Genomic DNA, 19541 nt, shown 5'->3' on the forward strand with positions numbered 1-19541 from the left:
ATCAGGACTATGAAAAAAAACATTTATTGACGTGCCTTCAAATTCACTGTGATAAAATTAAAATGTTACGTGTTTTTTTAATGCTTTGGCATCTGACAGCATGAGGCAGGTATTATAATAATTGATAATACAGAAACGGCTGAATTATATGTTATTTGTCACATGGAAAGAAAGAGGATTCCAGTAGTCCAACTATGCAGTGTTTATAAATATCGTATTAGATATAGCTTCTCCCTACTGCCATCACATCATTTAAATCTACGCAGAGTGGTAGGAAAAAGCATTAACGGGACTGCGCATACGTGGTGTACACTAGACTCCTTTAAAGTACGTCTAATGGTGCCTTTGGACTTTTATGTTTCTCAACGCAATTCAATTGGTGTTGGAAGATTTGTTTACCATATTTGGCGAGGTAGCGGCGTGACTCGGACGGGAATTGGATGGGAGCGGCCGTCATTCATAAAACTCTGCCTTCCAGGACTTTACAAACAAAGCGTGGGTCGACGGGAAATGTAGTTCGGAAGAGTAATAACGTGGAGCTGAAACGTACATTTTGCCTGCCTGCTCGAAATGTAAAATCGTGATCGTGTATATCTCTCTAGTTAAATTGCACTCATATATCAAGACACACATTCGGGATGAATGGACTAATTTAGAGTTAGTCAGTTCCGTCACCAGCATAACAAAAAAAGGGATTATGCGGCATACATTTCCCACCACCTCTAATGTGCTGCTATTGGCCGCTCAGCTGTGTCAATCAGAGGGCGCTCAGGACACTAGGTTCCCTACAGTAAATATTTGTGTTTGCTCAGCCGGCTGTAATGGTGGACGACTGAAAGAGAAAAGGGAGAAATACAATCTCTAAAAAATTGCATCCCAGGCAAAAACAGTGCTGCCCGCGGCTCGGACATAAACTCCGGCAGACATGGATGAACTTAAACATCAAGTGATGATAAACCAGTTCGTCCTGACAGCTGGATGTGCGGCAGATCAGGCGAAGCAGCTTTTGCAAGCGGCACATTGGCAGTTTGAGGTGAGAAAGCTGGTTTGGTTTTGCCCGTAATGTTTATACTATGTTTAACATTTTAGCGCTGGTGGCCCTCGCTGCCACGGAAACCAAGCCGGAATATCAAACTCTCGTTTTGTCTAACGTTACCTGTTTGCTTTATTTTCATTTGTTTTGTCGTCAATAAGAGGCAATGCACGTAGCAATAGTATACCACAACGAGAATAGTCTGCACTGGCTACTATCCAGTTTAAGTTTACTCTAGATTAAATACTATAATCCTTCCCCGTGACACACTGTTCTAGCTTGCTGTGCTATTATGCAATAAAAACGGACGTCGTGGTCTCTCTCTTTCTCTCACAGATTAACGTTACTTGGACCAGCAAACAGCTCCTTACTAACGCCATAACAAATGTGTTGGCGTTTTGTTTTACTTTATTTAGGCTGCTATGATTTAAGACAGTGCTGTGCTCCATGAAGAATTACAAACATATCTAACGTTATATGAAAACTTCGGTTGGCTTGAGTAATGCAAATTAAGCTGAATATTATGCTTTTCATAGCATATAGAAATTTTGTTTAACATTACATTGTGCTTTCTCGTTACAGACAGCCCTCAGTGCCTTTTTTCAAGAGACTAATATTCCTTACGGTCACCACCATCAAATGGTGAGTACAGAGGCTCAACTGTACTACGAGTGCTTTGTTTTTATAGTTCATTTTAGCAGATCGCCTGTCTCAAAATGGTTTCCCATTAGCCTTGTGGGATTTTCATTTTGTCACGGCTTGAGTAAGGAGAAAGAGTCCTATCGAAGTAACAATAACAGTGTATATGTCGGCCATGTTGCGGAGACAAGGGGCTTCCAGAAATAAACACAGTCGGCCCTGTTCATACTGCTGTTACTGTAGTGGACAGCAGCAGCGTCAGTGAAATGAAATCGTGCTCTCGTGTAGACTCGTGTTATAAATTCTACGATTTGTCACCTAGTTTAATGTTTGCGTGATATAGCTCTGTGATCAGTTTTAGCTTACCATTTAGTTAAAGGAAACATTAACGTTAAATGCTGCACAGAATTGACCAGTGTTTATGTTTTGGAGGGTGGTCCTGGTTCCATGTGCGGATGGTCAGCATTCATTTTATTCACAGCTCATCAGTGTGTTGCCTTTGCAGACCACACGTCCACTGAGGCAGCACACACAGTCTTTGTTTAGAGTCACTGTATCATTCATCTGGGTTCTCGAACATCTCACTCTCAGGACATTGCAAATGGTGGTGCCCTTTTGTAGCTGGCCATTGTGATACACTCCTACTAGTATTTCATTTACTGTTATATATAGCTAATTGATTGTTTTGTACTGTCAGTTATTTTAAATAGGGATGCACAATGACTTTGGAAGCATATTGGTATTGGCTGATCATTGTTTTTTGAAAATGTATCGGCATTAGGACGTTAATGCTTCATTAACGTGGATTGTCCATCAAATCAGACGGCCAGAGTACATTAACGGAATAAACACAAACATTCTAATGTTTGCATTTGTCTTTACAATGTTCAGAAGTAAAATGAACTAAACACAAACAAATACAAACATTTGGTTGGTGTGCTATACTCATATTTGATTGTAGAACATGTTCTCTTCCTATTCACTCTAGTTCATTTTACTTTCAAGTTCTTTTCTTAACATTCTACGGATAACTACAAACATTAGAATGTTCCTGTTTGTCCTGTCTACTCTGGTCTACTCTGTGTACTCTGGTCTTTTGATTTGACAGATAATTCACACTTATATTTGATAATGCATTTACTGTATTCCAGAAGAGTGATGCTTAGGTACAGTGCTAAAATACCTGCATTTTATGAATTTTACTAATTATATTGATTATACATGTAACCTTACAAATATGTGCTATATTTCTCCATAGTGTTAATCCAGGTGTATCTGATCCCACTTTGTGTGTGTACATAGATGTTTGTATATCGGCATCAGCAGATATGTACATGAAAAATATCAGCATCAGCCCAGATTTCCCATATTGGTGCATCCTAATTTTAAATCAAATCTTTTGTTAATTGAACATTTCTCTTTATTCTTAATCCATATAAACATGTTTTGTCTTATACAGTACTAAAACATTCTTATACTGGCCTAAAAACACATTCTAAAGCTGTTCCATTAAATCCTTTCAGTCTGTTACATTTTTTTATACAGTAAGGGGTGCTCATAAATCAGTGTTTGAAGACCGCCCTTTGGTTTTATGCCACAATCTTTCAGAAAGTAATTTCCTTAGTAAGTGTTACAACAGCTTTGATTAGCTTTACTCAGCATATGGGCTGTTCTAGGTCTGAGGCCTTTTTCAAAGAAGCCTTTATTAAGCTGTTGACATCCAGTATCTAAGGGCATCTGTAGACCCTCATTCAAAGCTAAATGCAGAACAGATTGTCCAGCATTGTACAATTTGGCTGTGTTCAGTTGAAGCATAGGCCTGCGGTTGCTGCATGGTAGCCAACCCCCTCCAGCTTATCAGTGTTGCTTAGCTATACAGTCTTAATCCACTTTGCTCCAGAATTTCTGCAGCACTGACACACTTTTTCTGATTGACAGAACTGAGGCAGCAAGTGGTCCCTGAAGTCACTTTGGCCTTAAGTGCATGAAAGAGAATTTGCAGTATTGTAGATATACCATGGTGCTCTTTAACATTACACTATATTTTATGAAGCTGTGAAGGGGCTGAAAGTACTAATGAAAAAAGTACTCACAATGAGTGCCAAAAAAAAATCAGATTAGAGGAACTTACTAACTTACAAATGCTTGTAAAGTGGAGCTTTGAGAGATTTTCTTCAAAAATGAATTTTAAGGACAATATTTTATGATGGGGAAAGCAAGAGCATTGCTACTCTTCAATAAGCTCAATGGCTAGCAAAACTAAACATCTTTAGTCTTTGTTCATTTTGCTCTTAAGAATAGTGACTAGTTCATTACTGCTTTAGATTTGGATTACTGCATGAATTGAGTTGCATGCCGGGAGATTATAGAGCACTGAAAAGATGAAGGTGTGGTGTGTCCATTGCTGGTCATAGCAACTCACGGCCCACCACCATTACACCATTAAGTTAAGGTTTTGAGACCGGGGTTGAAGATTCAAATGTCCTTGTCACCCTTATAAATACAATGAACATTATTGACCATAGTATTATGGCGATATGGTCACACAGTTAAGAGCTCTCACTAAAAATAAAATTTCGTGTGAAATTAACAATGAATATGCAAATCGGCACAAAATGTGAAGGCACCGTAGATGCTTTCTGTTATACTGTGATTTTTATGTCTCTTTTTCCTAGTACATTGTGCACAATTTTACCTACATTAACCCTTTGAACTCTAATGGCCCACACTTCACTTTATCACTCCCATATTTATATAAATGAAATACTACTTTCATAGTAAAAGTAAATAATTTATATCAATTACTTAATAATAAGTAGAGGTGTAACAGTACACTCAGCCCATGATTCAACCTGATACTGGGTGCACGATTTCTCACTGTTTTGAATTGTAATTGTGTTGTTGCACTACCTACTAATGACACATGATAATGGGAGGCAGGAGGAGTGTTGGAGGGAGTTGTTGATTGGTGATGATTGGTCGTTTGCAAATGTTGGTGTTCAAACAATGCAACTGCATTAAATGGCATAATTAAAAGAATGTCAGTCTTTCATGATAGACAGGGTTCAAGAAGTTAGTGACATTGTACTATTACAATAGTTTATAGTTTATTAGTAGATTTGGAATATTAGAGCTATTAAATATGTATGAAAGCATTTTAAGTTAGATTTCTGTGGGTTTTAAAAATAAGTAGTAAAAGAAAAAACAGTGTATTAAGGCACTGATTAATTTGGTTTGTCTATCAGTCATTGAGGACAGGGAGTCTAAAGAGATCATACATTCTTATTTGCAGTTTTACACACTTAGATTAATACTGAAACATACTGAAGAGGCATTCTTAACATAATGCTACAGCGATCTGCAAGCTACTAACTATTCACTGAAAAAATGCTAAAGGCTCAAGGGTATTTAGTCTCTTGTTAAATTGAATTAAAAAACACAAAAAGACAATAAAAAAAGGTTAAAAGACTGTGTTCCTGGCAGGCTGAGTAAAGAAATCGAGGATGGAAAGGAAGGGGGGTGAAGGTTCTCGTAACTTTAAACATGTGGTTTGTTTCTGGGTGTGGCCAAAGCAGGAGCTGGAGTTCATAGAAACAAATGACACACAAGGTCAGAATTGGGCTGTTTAGGGCCCTAGTCTAGTATAAACCTAACCTAAAGCATGGTGTGGAGCAGAGTTCGGAGTAATAATTTGGCCTATTATCTCCCTGACCATGGATATTTTGTTTTATTAATGTAAGAAAGAGGACATTTGTTGCTTTGTCTCGTAGAGGCTGGCAATTGGGGAAAATGGAAAAACTAGAGTGCGTGATGCATTAGTGCAAAATACGTCAAGTACATGTTGAAGTGTAGAATTACTGCTAGAAATAGTTTCTGTTATGGCAGTATCATAGGCAAAGTACTTGGCATCTTTACAGCAATATGTGTACCATCGCTGTTAAAAAAGTCTATGAAATGGTATTTTTAAAGGATAAGGAAAGGTGTTCTTAATTTACTTTAATGTAATAACATTTATTTAGAAGTTATTTTGTGACATTTCTATTGGTCTCTTCATCCATTTAAAGGCAAGTAGCATTTTCAAATGGTGTAAAAAGGATAAGTGTGTGACAGCAGCTCTATACACATGTATGCATTTATACATGGTCACTGTTTAAGCACATTGTAAATTACTTTTGGAACTAAGACGTTTTATTTTTGGATGTTTTGGCTATTTAAATAATCGAAAATCAAATCACATGTAAGGACTAAAACCTCAGAAATTTGAATGGCTTTATTATAGACCATGCAATACATTCGGGCATGCGTCCCTGGAGTGGCATTGAGTATGGCCTTCTTTCGGTAAGTGTGCCAGGCAGAGCCAGAGCCACATCTGAAGTGGTTTGGCCTGCGTGTGTGAGCGTGTGTGTTTCTAGTAGAACAGCTTCCCGGAACACGGGGAACTCGGTGGTGGATGGTTTGGCTGCCGGAGAGGCCGAGTGTGCGAAGAGCAGATGTGTGAACAAGTAGCGGTGTGTAACACACAAACATTTCTGCTGCGTGTTTTATGTGACCTAGACCAGAGAGTGCTCATCAGGGTTTCTAAACTGGCCCATTATTCTGTGACATTTTGAATGTGGCACGTTCAATCCTATCAATTCAATTTATCAATTCAGTTTATTCATTATTTGTTTTTTTTTTTGTTTTGTTTTGTTTTTATTACACCATTTGAAAACTCCAGTTGCCACCGTTTACAATGTGAAAACATTTCAACTGTGTACATGGATAGTAAATTGTGAAGTTTCAGATCTTAAGTCATAAAGCCTTCGTGACAATTCCAGAGCGTAATACATTCAACTCTTTGGCCACAATCACTAAAGGTACATTTGTAGAAAAAAAATGAGCTGCATTTGATTAAAAGAATACCTTACCAACTGTTTAGCATGGGGGTTGGTCTGTTATACTCAGGGGGTGTGTGGCAGCAAGTGGCACAGGAAGCATTGCACGAGTAGATGCATGAATGGATTCCACTATATATCAGCGAATTCTGAAAGTAATTAGCACAATCCACAATGACTATTTTGTATTTTCTATTTTGGAAGTTCATCAAATATGAAGTAACTATGCATTAATGTTTTGCAAAAAAGTTGCTTGTATGTTTGTATGTATGTTTTATTCATTCATTCATTCATTCATTCATTCAATCTGCTGCAGAGGTTGTGTTTGTTTTGTAATTTGGTCCGGGGTGGCCAAACTCATGCATACAACTGTATCTGGGTACTTGAAAATAAAATCACATCTAAGTACTAAAACCTCTGAAATTTGTATAGTTTTATTAAAGACCATGCAGTGCTGACTCTTGACCTAAACGCTTTGTGTTAAACTTGGGGATTTTAATATGGTCTAACAAGCACTGCACAATTCTGGGTCTGACTGATGCCACCATTAGCTTGTACCAATATAACATTTTCTTTGCTTTAGATATAAGTACTGGCTGATTATTTTTTCGACTGTCCATTTAGAAAACCAAACAAGCTTATAGATACAATAACTACTATTGTTTTGCTCTGAAGTCTCCTGTGGTGCGTCAACAGCCAGGTTAATAATCAAGCCGTGCACCAAGAGATCTTTTACCTACATGTGCAAGGACACACACTCATTTGTTTTTTTTTTTTTTGTTTTTTTTATACCTTGTCAGAGTATGGGGTTATGCGTACATTGCATTATATAGATACCAATGTGCAAAATTTTTTAATCACTTGTGATATTGATTATTTATTTTGTTATTTTATTCAATAATAACTTATTTAGTGTTGATTGAAATATTGTACACCAGAAGGCCTATTAAGTATATTGTAATTTCTCGATTTTCTCGGTGTTATACAGCTTTCTCAGTCGTTACAGTCATTAAGGAATCATCAAAATTGGTTTTACATGAATAAAACCGAAATCCGAAAACGATTCTGAATCAATTCACAAACGTCAAGAATCGTTTTTCTAAATTTTAATTTATAACGTAATGCTGACGGAACGCAAAAGGTGGAACTTGGAAGTGGGGAACAGTTTGTGGCGGCACATAACAAAAATACTACTGGATGAGCGAGAAATCCGACCAGTACCCTCTGCATTAAAAGCCAGGTTAGATCAGGAGTCACAACCCAAATCTTAAGAAGAGCCATTTTGTCCTTTCAACAAAAATCAAACCACCTTGGGAGTCACAACATTTTATGTCCAATATGTCTCAGTATGTGCTAATTTCCTAGTATAGGCTAAAATATATAAACGAAAACACAGACTTAATTTGCTCTGCTTTAAGCTTTAGCTATAGCCGCTTCCCTCCCATTTCCGCCAGGACACTTTTGCTCAAAAGTCGAATAGTTTCTTGTAAAATGTCTCTCAACGGTCGACTGTTTTACGAGGCTGAAGTCGCTTCTTATTCTCCAGCTTCTTGTTTGAATTTTCCAGTTCCACCGGGAGGTGGACCGGGAGAATTGGAAAGAGAAGCTGACTTCATCTTTGCAACTGTTTAGCGTTTGACAGTCTCTCGTTGCAGATTTAACGTATCAGGAAACCAACTGCGCTGCTTATAAATGCGAATAAGTCCATTCGTCTCCAAATGTTCGTCTTAAATCTGTCTATTTGCCTTTTCGTTAGCTACTAGCTAGGCAAGACTGCATTATTATGTGACCTGCAGTCTGCACACCAGTTCTCAGTCTTTGCCAAACAGGGCTTTTGTGCTATGTTGCACACGTCCCGTCTCGAAGATATTTTACTGACACAGCAGTCCCCCACTCTCTACAACAAGACCAAAACCGAGGTTATAAAATCACTGAAGAAAACGGTGGGACAGCTGTAACGTGCCGCGTGGACATCCATTGCCACAGGATCTTATGTCAGCATAACAGCACATTTTATCACAGATGAGTGGCAGCTAGTGTCTCATGTGCTCCAAACAAAAGCAGTAAATGAGAGCCTTCTAGTTCACTTGCCACATCACTTCCATTTGATTTATTAATAAAAGATATTGGAAACAAATGCATTACGGATCATTACAAGTACTTTGCTTTAAAACTACCAAGTCCTCAGACAGAAAAAAGAAAAAGTCCTGTATAGAAAAAAAAGATGCATCGATAATCGTCACAACCCTCTGAATCATAATCGAATCGAATTGTGAGGTGCCTAGAGATTCCCACCCCTAACATATATATATATATATATATGCGCAAAAACAATACGTCCCCTGCATTCTTTCACCAGCGCCTTGCTACTTGAGGGGTGTCTGTCTACAACACAGAATGTGAATGAACCTGTCAGTCAGTTGTGGATTTCAAGTAAATTTCAAATAAATTCTCTTCTCAAGCTCAGTATACCTAAAAAAGATATGTATTAGCCTGCTATAACTGTCTAAACCACCATTGACGGAACACGGACAATGATCGTACAGAACCTAGGAAACCCAGACAGAGCTGTTAATAACTTTATGTCTATGTTATCCAGATTGAACTATGTAGGCTCCATGGCAGGAATGTAATGAAATATTAAGTCTTGGGAATACGTATTCAAAATACAGAAATGAAGTGTCTGTATTCAGTCTAAGTTACATTCATAAAGGCAGTGTCCAGAATACAGTTACTTTTTACATTTTTGGAAGAATACTTTAAGAATTCTTACCCGCTGAATGAAATATAATAAATAAAGATATTAATAAATTAAAAAAAAACATAAGTTTGTTTATTAGTTTTTTCAAAGTTCACACACTGTCCGTTAGGCACACTCTAAAAAGAGAACTGACAAAGAGCGTCTTTGTAAACTTTGTTATCCGTGCTAAAGCCTGAGTAGACTGGTAAATCAATATGATAATCAGTTATTAATCTCTGTGTTACTAAGCTTTACTAAAGCTGTGTAGACTGGAAAAAATCAAAGTGATTAACCAATTATCAGTCTGCTTTGTTTAACTCTTTTGAGGGATGACTGAGGGATGAATGACCTGGTATCTGTGTCTAACTGGACTCCTCCTCAGAGGATTATGAAAGCAGCAGTGGAACAGGTGATGAGTGCAACTTCATACAAATGATAAGCAGAGCATTCATTAAACATATCAACAGGCGAATTACACAGAGAAAACTGCCAGCAAGGAACAGTGTAAATGAAATAAAAACAACGTCTTTCCCATCTGTCTAATCAATATGTATTGTAAATATATTCTGAATATGATGCTTTGTTATGTATTGTAATGGAATGCATTGTATGAATATATTTAGGAGATTGTGTTCAATATTCAGCCATTACTTCTTTTTCACAGTATTTTGCCCAGCTCTGGTAGGCACATCGGACAGTGGAAAGTTGCTTTTGCCTGACTGGTCAGTGCTGTGTGGCTGCCACATGTCATTTGCATAAAGTTGAAATACCTCATGCATTTTTTGCATCTTCCTTTCGAAAATAAATGGGAATTTGTGTGCAGTGGGCACATGCAGTGAGACTAACTCTAACTTCAGTAACCAAAAAGAAACTGTTGAACCCTTCCAGTTTTAAAAAATGAATCATGAAGCTTTTAGTAAAAAGCACTTTGCAAAGTTTTTTTCTTGTGTGGTATGCTGGCCTGTATTTTTCCCACAATGTCAGTAAATTCTTGAAAATATATAAAAAAAAAACACAGAGACAGTCAGGAGATTTAATGTTTTTTTTCTGGTCTAATAACATATGTGGTATACATTTTTTAAACGTCATTACTTCTGAGCAAATGATTGTTTTGCACCTTAAAATTAATTACCAGATTCAAACTCTCCACCCACCAGTCTCTGTCTGCACTGTGCTATTCCCGTCTCTCTGCAGTATGTTCCTGTCAGACTATCACTCTCTTCTTCACTCACTGACAAACTGTTCCCTCAAACAGAGCTGGAGCTCAGTGGCTTTAGACAATGCTTTTGGACTTAAAGGGCCCATATCATAGACAAACGAAATTTCCCTTCTTTCTTGAAATAAGAGTTTGAGGTGCTATAGAAACGTTGTTAATATCTCAAAATATACCACTCACTCCCCAGTTCATAGAGTCCATACATGGAAGCTAAGCTGTAAAAACAATCCATTTTGAAGTCATCATGGTTGTAATGTGTGATAAAGTGCGTCCCTCGGCCCGGCAGATGTCATGGTCATTTACGTATGAGCACCCATTCAGCCTAGAGCAGTTTAGCTCACCCATTTATTTTAGTGATAAGGAGTGTTGGTACTGCAGTCTGTAACAGAGTTATTAGAGTGGAGGATATGGGGAAAACAATTATAGCAGCTTTCCAAAGAAAGCAATAGCTGATGTTTATTTTTTTCCAATGTCTGTGAGGATTTCAATCTAAACATATAAGTTTGTTCTGTATATTTTAGCCTTGACTACCTAAGGCGCAATACAGGGCAGCCAGTCAGAACAGAGATCATTTACATAAATCAGTTGATAGTACAGCAACAAAAGGAACAGTACAGTAACAAAAACAGCCTGTTTAAATTAGGGATAAAGGGATAAATTAGAAAATGACTGTATTTGGTACATAACACCACACAAATGTTATGAGTGACCTTTAGTTGGGACAGTATGTGAAATACAAACAAGAAACAAAGCAGTAATTACAAAATTCTGTTTGACCTGTATTAAATCGAGAACAGTACAAAAACTGTTGAATTGTTTACCTTATGAACTTTATTTATTCATTCATTCATTTTAGTTAACTTTACGCTGGTAACAATCTAGATGTATCTTTTCTTCTTTGGCTCGTAGAACACAACATCCATTATTTCTGTAAACAATCTGAAAAGTTTACTCGTCAAACCACAATACTGATGAATGGTGTCTATTAACAGTGTTTTGTCAAAGTATTCCTGAGCCCATGTGGCGAGTTTTACCATAGAGGCATGCTGATTTTTGAAGGTCACGGTCACTTGGTTGTGGTCTTTGGCTTTGCCCTTTACAGACAGATTTCTCTAGATTCCTTTGATCTTCTGATAATAGTATGCATTGTACATGGTGAAATACCTTGCAATTTCTTGTTGAGCAATGTTGTTCTTAAACTGTTAGATTATATACTGGTGCATTTTTTTGGTGAGCCTCTAACCATCCTTGGTAATGAAGGACTAGACCTTTCCTGGATGTTCTTTTCATACCCAAGCATGATTATGCCACTTTTTTATTTCTTTTTCTTTTTCTCAGTTTTACAACATTCCTAATCTTAAATTGCCACTTTCTAAACTTTTTTTGGAACATGTTGCAGGCATCAATTTCAGAATGTGTTCATATTTACAAAAAAATGTAGCTGATGTAGTTTCTACTGTTTTTGTTTAAATACAGGTGAAAGTGTTATTTTTTTCTGTTTTGTTTTCCCAAATCTGCTCTATATTTTTATTTGCATTTCACATACTGTCCTAACCTTTTGGTTACTGGTTTGTGCAAGAAAATTTAGAATGTTGGCACCTTAAGGTTCTTGCATTATGGTGAAATGTTACAGTACACTATAAATTATTCTATGAGAAACCTCATCACATTAACTACAAGGCCCCTGTAGTATTCGCTCTCCATCGTCATCCTAACCCTCGGGCAGACTGTGTGTGTGTGTGTGTGTGTGTGTGTGTGTGTGTGTGTGTGTGTGTGTGTGTGTGTGTGTTTGAGCAAGACAGAGCGAGAACATGTGAGAAAGAATGAACATAAAACAGTGATTCAATCCTCTTGTTTCATGGTTGTGCGTGAGCCTCGATGAAATACATCCTCCTCTAAGCAGTAAGGGCTCTGAAAGCCATTTTCTGTTCTTTGTAAGTTCAAGTTAATAGTGGTAAGGAGGGACATTTGTCGAAAGCTTGCATAATAAATAATAAATCCCATTCGTGCTGGTTTATAGAGCCAACTAGTCATGCAAACTGGTAAAACTGTAAATGGCAATGAGGATGTAAGTGCTCCTTCTCATTGCCATGCAAGTGTGGACATGACAGGCTGCAGCAGAATGAAGGCGCCAGGGCTGGTATTGGCAACGACTTCTAAATACAATCCGTATCACAATACAAGCATCACAAGTAACACACCACAAAACAACACATTAGACATACAACATGTTTTTTGTTCCCAGTCTTATTAAAAACGAATGTGTATTACATGTATAGAAAACAGTGCAAACTGTTATAGGAGTGAGGAATGGAAGTCTGGACCTCCTGGTAGGTCCTGGCCATCTAAGGGGTTCAACTGGGTCACAATCAGTTCACTTAAGCCTGTTGTAGAATGCAAAATAACTGCACTCTGAACTGTTTGCTGTATGTCATACTGTATGTGATACTGCAAAGAAAATCTTGGCTCTGTTCTGTGGCAAATCAGTTTTCTTCATGTTTTCTGCAAGTCACAGTATATGATATAGATTCTCTGGAGATAGTAAGACTTCTGTTTTGTTTTTTTTTTTGAAAAATAGCCCATGCAAACAAAAATAAGCCCTCAGCATAATAATAGCAATGTTATGATTACAAGGCATGTTTTTCTTTCATTTGCATTTCACCATCTCTCTGGCCATCTATTTGTAGTTGCATATTCCCAGAATTTTGAACAGTCAGAGTTTTGTCTCATTAAGTGTTCCAAGACAAATGATTTTAATCCATGCCAAAAAAAATTCTTTCATGATAGATGATTTTTGACTATGACAGCATTATCTTGGGAAAATCATTTAGTTTAAACCTGCCTTTAGTAGTTTGTAGTTTTTTTTCAGGATGATGCCAAAGGTTTATTGTGTTCCTTTTAATCCTCATTAAAAAAAAGGAAAACATTTAAAACATTTTTTAAAAAGTACAAAAGTATTTTTTGTCTAGGTAGAGAATATGCTGGAACCACTTATCAATTTTAGCAGTAATTTTCAATAACAGGCATGGAATCAATAAGTAAAATTCATTGTGGTTTTTATTTTATTTATTTATTTATTTATTTATTAATGTTTGTTATTTTCAATTTGTAAGCGTAAGCATTCTGCACTCTAATCTGTGTTCTAAAGCTCCAGTCTTGATTTGAGTGGGTAACCATGCATTAAGAGAAATCTTGCAAATTAATAAATAGCCTAATTAAAGTAGAACAATCACTAAATCATACACATGAGCAATATAAAATGATAACATTAAAACAATTAAAATGAGTAAAGTCATTCTAAGAGTTGCTAAGCAACCGATCACATGAATGACATAAAATTTCTTGTAGCTTACAGAGATGGCGGAGCCTTCAGTCTAACAGCCACGGCTGCCAAGCCTAGCAAAATACCAAACATAACCATTCTGTGGTTTAATTCTGGCTTTGTGTTTACTGGGAAGAAATGGTTTATGGTGACGTTATTTCACAGTGAGCCTGATGACCATGACTGCTCTGTTATTTCAGCAGAGAATAATGCATTTGTCAGTTAGACTGTGTCAAAAATTGGATGTCCGTTCGCCTTGGCGGAACTGTGCGGCGCCAAACGATTCGATTGTGGACAGGAGTGGGGTGCAGACCTCTAACTCAAAGACACACCTTCTGCTAAAACATACCACAAGCAAACATGCAATTATGAGCTCTTATGTTTAGTATTACAGTGCATGTTTAAGATCTTGCCTTTTGTTCTGACTTGCCCTGTGTTTAAGTAGGTTGAGATTAGGGCTGGGCGATAAAACGATAACGATAAGTATCGCGATATAACTTTTCCTCGATAGAGCGATAAGACAGGTTCGATATAATTTCGATATAATAGACCATTCTCACACTTCCACGTTTTAGCGAAAGCCCTGGTGGCGTTTTCTACTGCAAGGAAAGCGACACTACTCTGTTGTTGCCAGGAGAGGGCGCACTTCCGAGTTTTTCGACTTGATTAGAGAGGGAGGAGGCCACGAGTAAAAAAAGGTCGCCAAATATACTTTAGCAACATCTGAAACGTGGAGTTATACATTCCCTGTTTGAGTGGAGCGACCGGCGATCTGTTCTCCTGTGACCGAGTGACGAGATAAGTGACGTACTGTCCTACGGTGAACTCACCTCTTTCCATGCATCCTAACAACTTCAGCGGTGTTAAATCACGTCTGCAGCGCCATGTTACAGCGCCAAACCGTCATATTTTAGTATTAGTGAATTCTTGAGCAATGAAAGTGAAAGAAAGAAGTGGGTTAATGTTAGTTACAGCCCTGATTTAAACGAAAGTAAACTGAGGAAGCTGTGAGGCATTGGAGAGCGGGAGAGGGCAATCTTTCCAGGCTAGCTGTTTTTAGCTGCTGGCTAATTGAAGCAGCGCTCCGGCACAACACGGTGAATTGATGATACGGCAGATCAAACAAGACACAAAATCACCGCTTTCAGTTTAAATATACTTAAAAGGAGGACTCTGACTGGTGCGAGAGATTCACACTGCAGATAATGCTTTTACACAGCGAACGTCAGATATTTTGCGGTTCACCCCTTAAACTACTACGATAGCATAGAGAAATCCAGTCGTCGCTAGCTGGTGTCTGAATACTGTGATATGCTCTGACATGGATGTGGTAGGAGTGACAGTGACCTACTGAACCGACTTGACGTTGTTGAGAAACTAAAGAGTTTAGCACTGTTGTTGGCCACTTGTTTAGTATTTGTAACTGGATAGCCAAGCACTCGTCACCGGACAGCTAAAAATAATAGTTTTCTTACTTAAATAATGACTGTTACAAAAAATGCTGCTCTGCTTTTCCAGCTGATAAAAACAGCTCAGAAACTTTCTCCCACTGTCCCAAGACAGATTTGTGAAATGTTCCACTGTTTGCCGAGTGTTTGTCATGATCCGACCATAAGTGATAGTTTAAAACCAGAATTAACCACCCAAGAGCAAAATCAGCCTTCAAGCGTGAAAGAAATAATGATTTGACATTTATCGCGATATGTATCGATATCGAACGTTTATCGTTTTGTTTATCGTGATAACGTTTTTGGCCATATTGCCCAGCTCTAGTTGAGATATATATATACATATCTTGCCCATATGAAAACATACCAGTTTTCATATGGGCAAGAGTTTTCATGATATTTCAGCATTTATTGATATTTTAAACATAGACCTTGATGCTGTACACTCACATCCCACACCAGCTCCTTTGACTTGCACGCAGTAGAAATGTTGAGAGTCTGCTGTGATTTTGTTTGGTTGCAGGTTAACACACACTGACCTCCAGTTTTAAAATGATGCAGTAAGATGGCATTTGTTTACAAATTCCTTGTCCACTCAGCCACAGCAGAACATCAACAGCAGAAAGCTCGGGTTTCACAGGAAATGTATGTAATTTGTCTTAAGCTACAATACTAAAGCCGTTCAGGAGACCATTGGGACACAGTATGGTTTACCGCAGCGTGGAGTGAGAGCAGGATTGATGTTTCCAAACATGATTTAATAAACCGTAACGGAGCACAAACACGGTGGGCCTTGTCTTTTTCTGACCTCCTTTCTCATCAAGGGATCTGTCCTCTATCCTCACAACCCAAATATTCCCATAGCAACACAGCTGTGGGCTGCTGCGTGTTTATGTACACCACACCTCAGAAGAGTCTTTCATTCCATATGAAAAGTGGAGGATCCCCATACACTTCTGCTCTTCGTATGAAGGCTATGTTGAGCCACTAACTGTTACCTCCAGCTCTTCCCTGCAGTGTTGGCTGACACAATTGTGTTCCCAATTTGAGTGCTTTAAATAAATGTTGCCTTCTCTATAAAATGGGGGCATTTGAAGCCTTGTTTTGTTTTTTTTTGTTTCTTGTTTAACTTCTGAAGCCCTTAATGCATCCCTGGCTAAGCAGCATGCAGGACAGTGCTCAGGATCATGGAAATCATGTTGTTTTATATTTTTATATAATTTTTATTTATTTTCTTTATTTATTTATTTATATATATTTTTTGAGACTTTTGACCATCAAGAAAGTGACGATTATGGTAATTTTCGTGATTTTGAAAAATTCAGGACTCCTTTATGCATCTCCAGCCAATCAGCATCCAGCATAGCACTTAGGATCATGCAGTGGGGTCTATTCGAGACTTTTGACCGTCAACAAAGGGGTGATTGTGGTTGTTTGGGCCGATACTCTTTCAGATGGGTCGATAAGTGCCGTGGGCAGAGAGAGCTGAGTTTGCTGACAGGATGGGGCACAGGGTGACGGCTGTGACTGAGCTAGGCAGATGTGGTCTTGGCAGTAAGATAATATGGAGACATTTCACATAGCTATGCAGGGCCAGCGTAAGGGGACACCAGGAAGTGTGTGAGGAACGCACAAATGACAAGTGCCCTTAGCAGAGAAGGCACACTTTACTGGGTGAAAAAACAAAAGAACGCAAAAAAGCTGTATCACACAATGTGTCTCTATTTTTACTTGCACCGTTTATGTCTGGAACAATGACTGGAACGGATCTGGAGGAAAGCAAAGTGATTGTATGCACGCTGGCACCGATAAACAGCTTAGCAGACGTTCGCAACGACCTACAAGTAGATGTTTGTTTTGCTGCTGCTGCTGATGATGATGTTCTACAGCCCCAAGGCATTGTGGGATTGTGAGGGTGCTCCCATGAGGGCTGTTGTGTACCTCTGTAAGTGAGGGATTTGTGGCGAGAGGAGAACCGGAACAAAGAGGACAATGGAGGGGTCACGTGGTGTCATGGTGGAGCATGCCAGGGCACAGCTCAGAAACAGGAAATAGTACCGCTAGCAGAGCATCAGTCCAAACAAACAGAGGGAACAGTGTAGGAAGGGAGGGAATGTTGCCGTGATCATCAGGGATAGCTGAGCTGAGCACAGTCGTGTGCTGTAGTTTCACCCCTCTCAGCTTGGTTAAGAAAACTCCTTTATTTCTCCTTATATTATTGTTTTAAAAGTCTTTTCTTTTTTCGTGGTATCCTATTCCATAGATGCATGGACATTTCAGACAAACTTATTATTTGAATTTTCAAGGCAATATGCAAAAAATATTAGATGGGCATGTGTACCCAGTATGTGTGTGTGTGTGTGTGTGTGTACGTATATTTGCAGTGATACCTTGCTTACATGCTTGACTATAGCTGTTGTAGCTGTTGTGTTGTTTTAACAAAAGCCTGCAGCCTGGATAGACTAGTACCTTTATAAGTGGTACTTCACAGTAACCCCACCCTCTAGTCTATAATTTTGCATTCTGTTCAGACATGCTTAAGTGTTCCAGATGTAATAAAGAGCACAGACGAAGAATGTATAATGTTAGCAGCAAGCTAATTTGATCATCGAAAAGTCTAATTTACTTTTCAGAATTTTGGAGTTTTGTGTTTTTGACCTGAACTAAAAGTTGATGAATGTGAACAATATGTTCAGTAACACAAAGTCATGCTTAAACATAGACAGAAACTCAGTAGCTACATGATGCTAACTTCAATTTGCAGAAATATCTACAGTTTTAACTGTAATCCAGTTTTAAAAATGAAAGGACATTGCTACAGATCAGTCAAATAATCATGGCAGCCTTAAGGCCGGTGTACACCGGACGTCATGCAGCACCCAAAAAATACAAAACCATTGTCTGACTGCATGTCTCTTCGCCCCTACAGATGTGTACTCCAGCAAACACGCCCGCAACTCCCCCGAACTTCCCCGATGCTCTCACCATGTTCTCCCGCCTCAAGGCCTCAGAAAGCTTCAACAGCAGCAGCCCTAGCATGGCCTCTATGGCCACCTCACCTCCTCCACCTCCTGTCAGCTGGGGCATGACACCACCCATGGCTGGCCAACAGGGACTATGGACTCAGGGGTCTCCGGCCACACAGGCCCACCCACCCCCGGGCTGGCCGTCTGCCGTCAACCAACAAGCAGCCGCCGAACAGAAGGCCAGCGTGGCCATGGAGGCCGAGAGATGAGGAGCTGGACTGCATGGCCCCCAGGGGTGGATCAGGGTGGGGGGTAGAAAGGGGAGGGGTGAGGCGAGGGTTGGGGAAACAGTACCAGGAAAGGGGGGCAGGGGGGGAACTCGCTTTACTCTTCCACCTTTTAAGAGGTAATGGGAGGGATAGAGCAACACAACCAAGAATAAACCAAGCAACATGGACAATTCCGAAGTGTGAGGTAGAGAAAAGCCAACAGAAAGGTAATAAGAAAAAAACAGAGAAACGCACATTGTATTACTGAGAAAGAAAGCAACTGAATTTTCCTATTTTTTTTTTCTTCAATAGATAAATATGAATGGGACTATGATCGTCATGCCCAAGGATTATTTCTGGTATTTGGTGAAAGATGGACACATATTCCCTAAGGCAGCAACTACTCTTGTCATATTTTCTTTCAAGCTTTTCATCTGGTGTCTTTTCTGTACTCAGATCATTACATGAATTGATGTTGCATGAGGATTGGAGATATGTTATTGCAGTTTTTTAACTGAATAGTATTCATCACAAGCGTTCATGTGTGTGGTGTGTGGCGTTTACACACACAAGTAACAGCAAGTCGATAGGACATTTTCTTTTCTACATTGGATACTGGGACTCTGGACTCTTTGTACCTCACTGGTCACATGACTTTCCTCAGCCAATCAGGGAATCTCACTAGTTGAATACAGAACATTTTTTAAAGCCGGATTTTACATTGGGCATCAGCCCTGCTACTCTTCCTCATGCAGTAACACAATGAATGATGTTGTCAAAGCTCTGTTAGGCTGTCTAGATACACCTGGACTCTTTTTTCGCTCCCTGCAATGACCAACAGACATTTTGAAATTATAGTTGACTATTTTATTAAAAGTTTCTTTGTGGGTAGCTGGCATAGAGACGTTTTAATTAGACTGTTGTTTCTTAGCTGGGAAGGGGCAAACTCCAACTGCTAAAAACTACACACAACCAGACTACTATATGACGTTTGTAAGCAGACTTGCCACTTTGCATGATGTATTCATATATAA

The 19541-nt window shown here is 38.8% G+C and overlaps 1 protein-coding gene across 1 annotated transcript; it reads left to right on the forward strand.

The window, feature by feature from the left end:
* The first annotated feature begins 754 nt into the window (after positions 1-754).
* ubald1a (UBA-like domain containing 1a) lies at positions 755-18691 on the forward strand. The gene is made up of 3 exons (XM_036573085.1): positions 755-1033; positions 1616-1675; positions 18202-18691. Exons 1-3 carry the CDS (start codon positions 926-928, stop codon positions 18505-18507), a joined length of 474 nt encoding a protein of 157 aa, XP_036428978.1. The 5' UTR covers positions 755-925; the 3' UTR covers positions 18508-18691.
* Positions 18692-19541: the final 850 nt, after the last annotated feature.

This window comes from Colossoma macropomum, unplaced genomic scaffold (assembly GCF_904425465.1).
Source record: "Colossoma macropomum unplaced genomic scaffold, Colossoma_macropomum, whole genome shotgun sequence".
Lineage (NCBI taxonomy): Eukaryota > Metazoa > Chordata > Actinopteri > Characiformes > Serrasalmidae > Colossoma > Colossoma macropomum.